This window comes from Eutrigla gurnardus, assembly GCF_963514095.1.
Source record: "Eutrigla gurnardus genome assembly, chromosome: 5".
Taxonomy (NCBI): Eukaryota; Metazoa; Chordata; class Actinopteri; order Perciformes; family Triglidae; genus Eutrigla; species Eutrigla gurnardus.
Genome location: NC_139919.1, coordinates 13447250 through 13460000, shown reverse-complemented (window position 1 = coordinate 13460000; position 12751 = coordinate 13447250). Strand labels below are relative to the sequence as shown.

The following is a 12751-nucleotide window of genomic DNA, read 5'->3' as shown; positions in this document are numbered from 1 at the left end:
AAATTCTACCATGAATTAATACAACACACACAACTTTTGCTTTGCTGAACTATTTCAAAACTCCAGAGCAAGGACCAGTGTTGAGTTTAAACCCAGTTTTTCAGAGCCGTGGAGTCAGCCATGCATCAGACTAACGCTCAAACTATTCATTACAGTGAAGACGCTTATCAGAATTAAGACAGGCCAAAGCTTACAACCGTTTTCCCTTAAAACAACACAGACAGTGAGAAGTGTGCCCACTTAAACATTAAAAGGACCTGCCAACTGAAAATACTGTACATTTTCACCTGGTTACAGACTCCTTATCTGGGTGCAGCTTCCCACATGGAGATGACTTCAAATATTGATACATGTTGCCAACGAGAAATGTATTGCATCATTTGCTGAAATGCTCACGCAAACATTTTGGCGTAGATTTTCTTTTCTTTCTCCTTCTCCTGCTGGATTTTCAGCTGAACCCTCTTCATCTCGTTGCCGATAGCTGTTAAAAGAAAACACTTTTAATTAGCTCAAGTGAATCAAATGGAATTTGTTTTGTAACGTGTCAACTTTGCTACATTGGGTGTCTTATCTGCACCGTCAGTTTCACTTGAAGACCGCCTGCTCCTGGAGGCAGAGCAGGACATGCACTCATAGCTCTTATCTCACATCTAGCAGCCAAACTGCTGCTTGAAATATCAAAATGATATCGGATAAATACTCGATCAAAAAGAGCTCCAGATTAGCCCAGTGATTATATACGAAAGTTACGAGTCGCTAGAACGATAGAAGTAGAACGATAAAGTGTCCATTCTTTAAAAAATTGGGATAGGAACTGAAACCGTGCTAGATCAGTTACATCGGGAGTTTAAAGGGATAGTTTGGAATTTTGGACATAAGACCTATTTTCCAACTCAGCCGGTGTGTTCGAGACATCTTGTGACGTTTTTAAGACATTTCATTCAGTTGTTCTAGTTGCCGAGTTCGCTTGTGCTATGGCTAGCGCAAGTCAATGGTTCTAGTTAGCATGGCATTAAAAATAGTCTTGCCCACTCCACAGTGCACCCGAGGCAAATCAATTAAAACACTAGACTGTCGATGTACATATCTGTGTTGATAGAATGTTTGAAATAAAACCAACCTCACATCGCATGAATCATCCATTTTTTGAGGGACTAGTTTCTCAGCAGCAGCGGAATTTTACTTTGCTCTGTCGGGCTCAAAACTCTTAAGACGCGCTGCTCGGAATCCAGCCGGTAAATACACACCTGAACACCGCCGATTTGTCGGCCCTTAAGCCCCCCAAGGCTGTCTGAAAAGCCCTCGGAGCTCACTCAAACACCGGGCAGCACACGGCCCCGCGAACCCGAACCTCTGCTCCGTCCAGAGAACCGTAAACCCTCGGAGGCGTTGCGGGGAATCCCTCCGGTAAATATACACCTGAACACCGCCGAATTGTCGGCCCTTATGCCCCCAAGGCTGTCTGAAAAGCGCTTGGACCCACAAACACCGGGCAGCACACGGCCACGCGAATCCACACATGCGGACTCTCCGTCGGACTCAAAACTCTTAAGACACGCCGCCCGAAATACTGCCCGTAAATAGGCAATCGAACCGGGCCGAATTGTCGGGACTCATGCCCTCAGAGCTGGGTGAAAAGCGCTTGGACCTCACGCAAACACCGGGCAGCCCACGGCCCAGCCAACCCACAATTATGCACCACAAACCCGAACCTCCGCTCAGTCCGGAGAACCGTAAACCCTCGGACGCGTTGCGGGGATTCCCTCCTGGCACCACCAGTCTCCGTTTGTTCGGTCCCAGTTCTCAGCTCCAGCGGGGGCTATCCCCTTTCTCCACAGACGCTCGTTCACGTTCTGCCCTTTGAGCATCCCTCTCGCGCAATTCTGCCTCTGTATATTCAGGCTCGTACAGGTACGGTTGGGTTTGGGTGGGAAAAAAACTCCTCATCAGAGTCTTCAAAAGTTTCAGTATATTCTCCAAAAGTGGCCATTTCTGTGAGATTGAAGAAACTAGCACTGCAGGCTACTCTGCGTCTGTAGCAATGACAGCAGGTAAACAAACTATTATAGAACCGGTTACTTATAAGTGCTAGGTGATATCAGTCCGCCGCTGCCATAGCCTACTAGGAAGTATGACACGCTGCTGCTGCTGCTGAGACATAAATCCTTAAAAATGCAAGGTTGGTTTTATTTCAAACATTCTATCAACACAGATATGTACATCGATAGTCTGCCGTTACAATGGATTTGCCTCGGGTGCACTGTGGAGTGGGCAAGACTGTTTTTAATGCCATGCTAACTAGAACCATTGACTTGTGCTAGCCATAGCACAAGCGAACTCGGCAACTAGAACTGAATGAAATTTCTTGAAAACGTCTCCAGACGTCTCGAACACACCGGCTGAGTTGGAAAATAGGTCTTATGTCCAAAATTCCGAGCTATCCCTTTAAGCTTTAACACTGCTGTATGTTATTGCAGTGGAGAAGGTAATGTGGTCATATTTGCCTTAAATCCTTATACATTTAATTCCATCCATTTGCATTCGGAGAGGTAGGGCTGAGGCCAAACCTATTTGTGTTCATGTGTTTAAACGATGAGGTCGTCTTACAGTGCAGTTTAATTGTCCATTTGTGGATCTAGCATGGATTACGAAAATGATACTGGTGCAATGCTTATGAAACTTGTGGAAAGGTGCAGCACTGGCCAAGTGAGAGCCCATACAATCTGTTGTTCAGGTTACATGATTTGTTCCTTTATATGTTAAAATTGTTGAAGTGAAGAGTTAAAGGAATTAAGACATACTTTGATTGTATTTAATCACGCCACTAGACAAGTGGATCTACTTCATGATCGATGGCTTGTGATGACCTTGTTGACCTTTTCCCAGGAAATCTCTGAGGTTCGACTGGTTGACTGCTTCTCCTCAGTGTCAGTGTTCTGGCTTGATTTGATAAGTCAGGACAAGAAGGTCACCAAAAAAAAGGTGTACTAGATGTTGTGTGCAAGTTCTTCACAGAGAGAGAAAAATGTGTACTGGCGGTATAGCGGTGATGGGCTCAACCCTGTGGTGCACCACCTGCTATGGCCGTGATGCAGTTATTGCTGCAGCCCTACTGAGAGGTGTTGGTTGCATATTGCTCATAGAGAACACTATACTCAATCCACCCAATTAAGTTAAATTAGGAGGAACAACAAACAGGATGGTTTCCTGCAGCCCTGGAAAACATGTCTCCATGAGCTTGCATAATAAGTTTGAATAATGCATGTAAATATCCATCCAATGTTAAACAGAAGGGAAATGTGTGCAGTATTCTTGGCAGGGGTAAAGGCTGAAGAAAGAGAAAATGTTGAAGACAAATACCCCACCTTTATCTTCTGGAGCTATTCCCTGAGCTTTCTTCAGATCAATCTGAAAAGTGCAGAGAACAATTTGGTGAGTCAACGTGACCTCAGACTCATCAATGTACCTGGACATTACACGGTGTAACAATTTAAATAATTAAGCAGTTATTACAGCTTGTCAACACAACATGTGTTTCTCCTACATCTAAACTATTCACCCCCAACAGACTGAACAGGAGAGTCTTGAGGTGCTAATAATACTGTATAAAACCAGATGATCCATATACAGACAATAATAATGTGCATTTTTAACCATTGAATTGTCTAGTATCTCATACAACTTGTCTGTATGTTACCATGGCTTCGCCGTTTTCCTTTAACCCCTGCCAGGCCTGGGCCCTGCGGAAAAGTGCCTTTGTATTTGCTTGATCCAACTCTAGAGCCTGCAAAACATGACAGAAATACACATCAGGAATTACATTCTATCCTCCTTGAATGATTCATTTAAGTTGCCGATATATGCTTGTGACGTTATCATTTTTTAGGGCTCCTTATACTTCCCCTAACATTGATTAATTAGGAACTTATAATTTATATATGCACATAAATCATATTTATGGCTTTATCCTGCCAGAAAAATGTCTGCTTTTAAAGATAATTGAAGGAAATAGAAGATATATTGTGTACTACCGGTAAGTTTAAATGAATAATTCACAATTTGGGCACATTACTACTGACTAACAATTTTACCTCATTGCAGCTGTCCATAGCATCCTGCCACAGCTGCATCTTCAGATTACATGCTGCTGTGTTGAGGAAGCAACTGAGGGCTGTGGGCTCTAGCTTCTTCTGCACCTCCTCCTCCAGCAGCTCTCCACTCACCTCCAAGTACCTGCAGAGGTAAAATAAATTTAAAAAAAATCACGCTCATTGTAGGTGACAGAATAGGAGCAGTTTGTTTCCTATTCACATACATTGTTGCTTGACTGTAGTCACAAAGTGATTTCTGCACACTGTTCTTCCAGTTACTTTTTTCTCCGTTTTTGTTTTTTGTGTACAATTGTTAAATGCATCTTGCTGAAGAGAGGCACACTTAATTTAACAGAACTCTTATTTTTTTAATTGTCAACAAATCCCATGGAAAAAAACAAAACCATCAATGAATAAATCCTGCTATCAAGTACTGCCTGTAATGGCATGAATGAATTTGGGCATTGCTGCTACATATATTGAAAAAAATGCCCCAATCAAATGCACCATTTACTCCTATTTGAGTTACGTTTCCTAAAAACTAGAGTGACTGGCTGCTTCACGATGTTTTAGGAAATGGACAAAAGCAACGTTGTTTCTTTTTCTATACTATAAGAAAAATGTGTTCCTTATTTGACTGTTGAAAATATTTTAAGCCAGGTTATTTTTGAGCTCCACAAACTGCCCAGAGAATAGACTACATGCCTGAAGATGAGGCTCATACATTATAGCAGTTCATCAGGACCACAGCACCGACGAGTGGTCGACCAGCAAAGGCCCTATTCAAACTGAATTAGTTATTATTTGTACAGATGATTCACCTTTTATAAGCTTAACATACTTGAAAGTTGTGAAACTTCGCACACTTGACAGGACTAGTGAAGAAATGTATATTTTATTGGTCCTGCGCTCAAATGTAGCCCCTCACTGAGGTTTCACCTACGTGTCTGAAATTTGATAGGCCGGTGTAACATTTGGAGAGGCATAGGAAGTCACAATTTTAATTTACTGTGCAATTTTAGCCCACTTTTAGCCTTTTGCAGGAGCTGTACTTTAACAAACTCCTACACATTTAACCAGACAATCTAAAGGTCGTTGCTATCAAAAGTTATTAAACGTTTGCGTTTTCATGCAACGTTAATGCCGTGACGCCAAAAAAAGAGCCTTTCATCATAAAACGGGAAGCGGTTGCAACTTCACCCAATCTGCTCCAAATTTCTCATGCTTGATAAGAGTCCAGACCTGAGGACATATACATGCCTCCTAGACTCCTAGCCCCTCTCCTACAATTTAGTCCCACCCTCGTTCATAACTCATGAACAGTTTGTCGGAATCTTTTGCATATTGAATATTAAATGTATGTACATTGGCATTTATTTCATTTGGATGGTTGCATTTAAAGGTTGCTTCTCAAATTGTCACTTGTAATAAAATGAAGGTGACTGTGAGTGAAAGTAATCTATACACACTGCAACAGTATTACCTGAGGGCTTTGCCGTATTTGTTGACAGCAGCTTTCCAGTCTTGATTCTTAAAAAGACTGTTTCCAATATTCTTCACATCCTCAGCAACAGACAGAACTTTGTCAACCTGAAAGCAAAAAGGCAAGAAACAGAATGGACAGGTTGTAAAGAAAATGTTTAGTGAGACCTATGGGACATTTTTTGAGGTAAAATCGAAAGTGAGCACATCGTCTGTGATAATCCATCATCCCTCATTTGGGGGACAAGCCTTGCATTTGTTAAGTAGCAGTTTAACCATGTTTCCAGTGTTGCTATGCTTAGTATGCTGTCGATCTTGATATTGATCTTATGATTTTAATGAACAAGAAACGGCTTTCCCAAAAAGTGAGAGTGACCCAACTGAGGCCCGCAGAGCATTCTGATATTATCTACTAAAGTTCCCCCGTGTCCTTGAGGATCAAAGCCCTCACCGATACTTACATCTTTAAAGTCTACGTCTGAGTCCTCTGGGAAGTCTGGGTGGGTGTCCCCTGTTCCATCACTCGGCCCATCACTACAGCTGTCCTCGTCCTTATGCTCACCACAGTCTGCTATGACACATGGCTGCAAAGGGAGACATTAGCAGAAGTTTTAAAACAAAACAAAAATTCACACATTGTCACGAATGCCATGTGAAGTTTCATGGATTTATGTTATTCGGTTATTTCTTTTTAAAAGTGCCAACATATTTACAATTGACTAATTGTGAAAGCAACAATAAAAACGTGAAACTTCTTTTCATTATGAATCACATTCTATTAATTTGTAGTTGTGAAACTAGGTTAGGTTAAATGTATATTTTTGATACTTGATTATAACTGAAAACAGTTACCTTTACGGGAGCATCCTCATTAGTTTCAATGGCCTCCAGCATTTTTACGATTCCCATTCCTTTTAACACTTGCCCAAAGACTACATGCTTTCCGTCTAAGTGTGGAGTGGGGACAGTCGTGAGGAAGAACTGGGAGCCATTGGTGTTTGGCCCGGCATTGGCCATGCTTAGCAGACCCACCTTGTCATGCTATATGGAAAAGGAAATACATAACAACAGACAAAAGATGGTACTGTTAACACACAGAGACAGGAAACAAATGCACGGATAGGGATATTTGATTAGTTCTCTCTCATTCAAAATCAATAGTTTTTCTAAATAGGAAAAAAGGCTGAGAAAGAAGTAGAGATAATGCCATAACAATTCCAGAAATTACTCCACAGATAATTGAGTGACTGGGATATCCTGGAGGGACATATCCTTTGTTTGATATAGGTAAATTAGTATTTTATTTTAAGTCAAGAGTGCCTGGGTAACATGACTGATGAATAAACCATCTAATAGTGTAGACCCTCTAGGAGGTGGTGGGTTCTGATTTGAAGTTGTTTACCTTGTAGTGGAAGTTTTCATCCTCAAACTTCTCCCCATAGATGCTCTCACCCCCGGTGCCATTATGGTTGGAGAAGTCACCTCCTTGGATCATGAACTTCTTGATGACTGCCAAAAACAAATGCACAGACAAATTACTTCTCAAGTCATTAACATCTTGATGACATTTTTACAGCCAAACCTTTCAGATAAAACCAGACAAACCAGAATGTCAGACTCTTTAATTCCAAAAGTAAAGAGGCAAAGGCTCAATTAGCCGGCTACTTTACATGTTATACACTATATGGTCGTAACTGTTTAAAAGCAGGAATGAATACCTTTTCATGTTACAATACTCAGCAGCTACCTGTCGGTTTAACCGTCCAGTATTGTCATGGATTTCAGAGAACTGACACCTTAAATAGATCTCTATCTTTTTTGTTAAAAAAGGTTAATTATCTGACTTGCTAAAGTACATTGGCTGGCCTTTTTGCCACTTCTGTGTACTAAACCTTCAACGTGTCCTTCCAAATGTGAAATTTCACATTATAATGCAGAGGTGGAGACATATTTACTTCTGTGGAACGGGCATCCTTTGAAGTGCAGCGGTTTCCCAGTCGATTTGCCGGTGCCTTTCTCTCCAGTGCAGAGGGCCCGGAAGTTTTCAGCAGTTTTCGGGGTGATATCAGCAAACAGCTCCAGAACTAGTCGGCCAGCTGTAGATAGAGGGGATAAAAAAATCAGTGTAACAAGTACAGCAGATTCTGGACCCAGTTATGACATCACTGTTACATTATTATTATTACTAAAACAAAGATTTAGAGGATCAAAATACTGAGGTATTCAGGGAGCATTACAAAAAAAGCCACGTCTGGCTACAATAAAATATATCTTCTTCGTGGTTTTTGTAATATGTTAGCTGCAGCCAGTTAAATAATCAATAAACAATTTATATAGCACTATACGGGCAATGGTAAACTACCGACACATATGATTAATAATCAGCAACAGCTATGATGGCTATCTTGCAACATTTTCACAGATAACTCAGCTTTAAGATAGCTAAATTTACAAGTCATTCTGGACAACACAACCACACGTGCTTCGTGCACTCTCACACTCCAAATAATAACCACGTATCTGATATTAAAGCTAGCTCAAATTAAATATCAGCGAGGTACCCGTGTCGATATTTTACATTCTGGTTGATTTGTATGGTGTAAAATTGAACTCTTCTGGCAGCTACTAGCAAAAATGAATCGGTTTCTACAAGTGACCACAACGAGCCAAGAATGTGCTAAGCTAAAAAAGGCTAACGGTAACGGTTAAACTGTCTCTTGAAGAACTGCCGTCAAAATGAAAATGTCCTGACCTCTTTCTCCACCAATGTCTACATCAAAGAAGACACGAGGGTTTTCGGGGGATGAAGGCTTGTCGGACGGTACTGGGTGAGACATTATCAAAGAATGGGCGATCACAGCCACTTGTTTCGGCTAACCTAGCTAATCCCGGCCGGTGTAACGTTACTACTTCTTCGGGAGCAGGTTAAACTAAGAACGGACTCAAACACTTCCGGTGAGGCATTTCAAAATAAAAGATATTCGGTTGAGAATGAATCCCATTTGTTTTGAGTGGTATAGCGAATATGAATTGAATATGTATTTGTTTGGGTTTCAAATCTAGAAAGACGAGAAAAAACTGAATACAGAAATTCCCCAAATGTCTTTTGCACGGCATATGCCCCATACGTAATCATGGGATTGTACGTTTCCTTTAAACTTCCGGTCATGTAATCTATTACAGTTAGGCTAACATCAGTATATCGTGTGTATCTACAAATATATTGATATCAGAAAATGTATTATAAAAGACATGTATGTACTGTTTTGATGTATTTAACATCATATTGATTTATCTGAGAAATCTGAACAAAACACTATTTATTTACAGATCTGTGCGGTTATGGGATTATTAACAGGATGGAAAAGCACTTCAGAATATTAATGTTGCACAAAATTATATTTCGTTCCTAAGACGCACTTTGAATATTCACTCTTTCTTTTTACTTGTAAATTCTGAATGGTTCTACCTTTTCTTCATTCCTCAAACAAAACTGGAGGAAAAAGCATCAACAACAGGCCTCGACTTGACATTTCTTTGTTTTAGGGGCCACAAACCAAAAAGATTGAGAACTACTGAATAAGACCTGAGGGGACAAACAGATTTAACCTCCCTGAACGAACTGCAACCATTTATTCATTGCTGGTTTATGATGCCTTGACACTCAGACTGCCTTTTAAGTGCATAGAGTATGAACAAAATGCAATCACACATGCCTTCAGGCGGTGTCAGACTTAGGCTAGCCTTGTGGTGATGCCGTTGCCATCAAATTGCAGTTGACCTTGAGACATGGATGTGGTACATTGAAAGTGGTGGTTTCTCTTGTGGTAAATGTTTTGTACAGCTATCTACACCAGACATAAGTGGATGTTATTGCTTTTGCTGTGGGGATGGATTACCAGGTGCTTCTCATAGAGGAATTAAAAGTCTATATCTGTGATACTGTGAGTGGGGACGAGACCTCTGATACACAATACCAACTTGGTTATCTCTTTGGAGGATCAGCCTGATATGTTCTAGTGCTTTGAGCAAATTGTGAAAACACAATTCTTCAAAAGTTTGCCCAGTGTATCATTTCAGATGTTCCCTGAAGTCTAATCAAACTCGACATGAACTTTATTGTGCATGAAAACAATCAGGGTCTATTGATGTATCCAAAAAAAAGTGAATTTCTCCTGAATCATTCAGGCTCGAAGGTGTGAAGAATGACGGTATTACGGAGATTAAAAGATGTTTAATCAAACTCGACACATCTTATTAACAGTCAGCTCCTCCAGCTGCCTTCAGTGTAGAATGCCATCTGCAGTTAGCGCTGACTGTCTCTGTGAAACTCAGTGTTGACTTGGAGTGATTCATCCGTCGTGTTTCTTCTGGGAGGAAACAAATAGAGGCAGTGAAAGAAATGAATGAGGCGAGATTAAACAGACATCAATGACCTCCGAGTTTACCTAGAGGGTGTGTTCATTTTACTTTGTTTAATGTTCCTTCAGATATTAACAAGTCGCCATGTGTGTTTCATTGATGTCTTCATAATGTCATAAAAACATGAGCCATGTAAGAAACACACATGGAGTGTCCAGTAGGATGTGTGCTGGATCAACAAAATATCAAACAGAATAAAACTGATCGATCTGCACACCAAACAGCACCCGTTTTATGGATAGGCCTATTTGAACGTTTCAAGCTGCAGGTTCTTCCTCAGACTTCAAATATCGCTACGTTAAATACCCATAATCCATCCACAAAGAGTACATGACACCTGGTTTAAATTAGCAATCAAAATAAAATATATATATATATATATAAAAAAAAAAAACTTTTGTGAACATGTACTGCCATTAAGTATATAGAAATGTATAAATCTAAGTTAAACATGTACAAACTTAACAGGTACATGATGAGAATAATTTTAAACAAGGCAAATAAACATTATATACTTCCATAAATACATATATAATACATGTCTCACATATCCAATTGGCAGCTAGCCAGTTCAAACTTTTTCCTTTGAAAATCAGCATCTATCTCATTTCGACAGTGGCCTCTTTGTGGTCGTGTTTCTTGCATCATCAGCCAGCTGCTACTTCAAGCATGCCAGCCTTAAGAAAATCATTGATCGGACCATCTCTTTTAGCGTTGAATAATGTTCGCCCCTAGTACCTTTTAGTCAGCATAACAGCTGTGTTCTTCATACTTTCAGGGTCTCATGCTAAAGTGAAACAGACCGGGTCCCATATGCTGTCGGTAATGCACCCGTGGAAAACTTGGGTACACGTGGCTCCTTTTGCAGGAGGGATGCTGCTCCAGAAGTAGCTGCCTCAACTGGGACTGGTTGCCTTGAATCAATTCTTCTCAGTGATGATGGGAAGGATTTGTTGTGTTTTGTGCTCTGCATTCCAACATGGTGCTCTCCGTGTTTGCATTTCATGTGTGACATCATCAGCTCTTTCATGAAAATAGATTTTCTTTTTGTTTTCTTCCCTTTATCGATCAGACTATGACAATCCTATGACTTTGCAATATCTTTGGTAATTGCTTGTCTGATTTAAAAAAAAAAAAGTAGAGTCATTGGGCTTTTTAAACTTGTTCTTGGTCTTATACACAGCACAGACATGGACGTCTGATGTCTGCCCCTTAAAAATGGCTGTTCTCTAGTGCAATATCTATTCACCTCTCGTTCTAAGTGTGTGCTGACTGATTGGGTATAGAAATGGCTGATTCCAGGAAACGGGTCATAGAAGTCTTCTGAGGGATTGTGGCCTGTTTGATAATAATTGAAAGTGAAATAGAATGCCATAACCTCGCACTCCAGTGACCCCCATGAGGCTGTCACTCTCATTACAAACCAGAAAAACAAAAAGTACTGAAAGAATAAAACATGTGTCAAAATAAAGGAAAAACTACCATAAAGTTGTTGGGCCCTCACAAGCCCACCAGAAAGTCTTCAGTGCACCTTAGACTCCATTCTTCAAGTCTCTGGACAGATGCAACAATCAGTGAGGTCACAGGTCACACCCCCAAATTATTAAAGGTGTTATCTTTGATTGAATACCTGCAAATTTGACTGTCTCGGGCCAAACCATTTCAAACAAAATGATTTGGTTGGGTGGCTTATCCAAAACTGCTTCGACAGGTTGCGTCTGCTGCAGACTTCTGTGTGTTTTGATGACGGCGGTGTTCAAATGGTTTCTGCTGACTGGGAAGGCTCTAGCGTGTGATTTACATAATCCTGATGCTCCTCAAATAGTTCAGTGTGATACATGGAGGCATCTGCATTTGTTATGCTTCCCCGCTCACTTCTTCAGCTTTTCACAGTGTCTTTTAAGGACATCTCCAAGGATTCAGCTAAGCCAAACAGAGACACCTCAAATTCATTTTTAGTGCATCCTGATTCTTAAAGTGTTGTTAACTCGATTTACAGCAGCATGGGAGGGGGATTGAGAATCTCATATTTGCTTTATATCCTGTGTAGGGAGTGTAATGTACTTGATTGTATTTTGGTTAATAAGGTAGAAAATAAACCTTCTGTCAGTGTTTGGGTCAGTGGTGTGTCCGTCTGGTTTCCTACCTAGACTCGAGGAGGTGTGTGTTACAGAAGCGGAAGTGCTGCATTATGGATGGGGAAGCAGGCGACATACAATGCAGTCACTCAACACTGTGCAAACCCGAGATGTTCTCACTCATCCGGTTGACACAGCACACACACACACACACACACACACAGTATGATTCTGAGGGAGTCAGCGTGTGGGTTACCGACGCCGTCTTACTGTTTGCTCTGGAACCTGTGAGTCACTCTGTCCTCCAACGCCATCCGCAACTCCGTTTTCTGTCAGAAAAGGAGGCCTGAGATCAGTTTGACTTTGAAATGCTAGTTCCTTTCATTTATACATGTTAATTGATCAAAACTCCCGAGAAAGAAAGTGAAAACGCACATTCACTACTTAAGAATGCACAACATTTTTCTGATCATTAGCATGTGAAATCAATCTTTATGATGCGCCGACACTGATGATCTAAGAAAAGTAATATCAAACAAATGAATACTGTTTGATCAATAACATGTTATAAATAGAAGGAAGAAGTAAAAATCATCCAATCTTATCCTGATTGGATGATTTGTCCGTTTAGTACTGAGTTCCTCATCCCAACACTGATGCATGTTGCATCACATCCAA

General features: G+C 40.7%; 1 protein-coding gene across 1 annotated transcript; it reads right to left on the bottom strand.

The window, feature by feature from the left end:
• Positions 1-26: 26 nt before the first annotated feature.
• ppid (peptidylprolyl isomerase D) lies at positions 27-8486 on the bottom strand. The gene is made up of 10 exons (XM_084009742.1): positions 8326-8486; positions 7529-7669; positions 6976-7082; positions 6426-6614; positions 6035-6157; positions 5575-5681; positions 4092-4233; positions 3698-3784; positions 3366-3408; positions 27-481 (listed from the first exon to the last, which is right to left on the bottom strand). The coding sequence occupies exons 1-10, from the start codon at positions 8408-8410 to the stop codon at positions 393-395; spliced, it is 1113 nt and encodes a 370-aa protein (XP_083865868.1). The 5' UTR covers positions 8411-8486; the 3' UTR covers positions 27-392.
• Positions 8487-12751: the final 4265 nt, after the last annotated feature.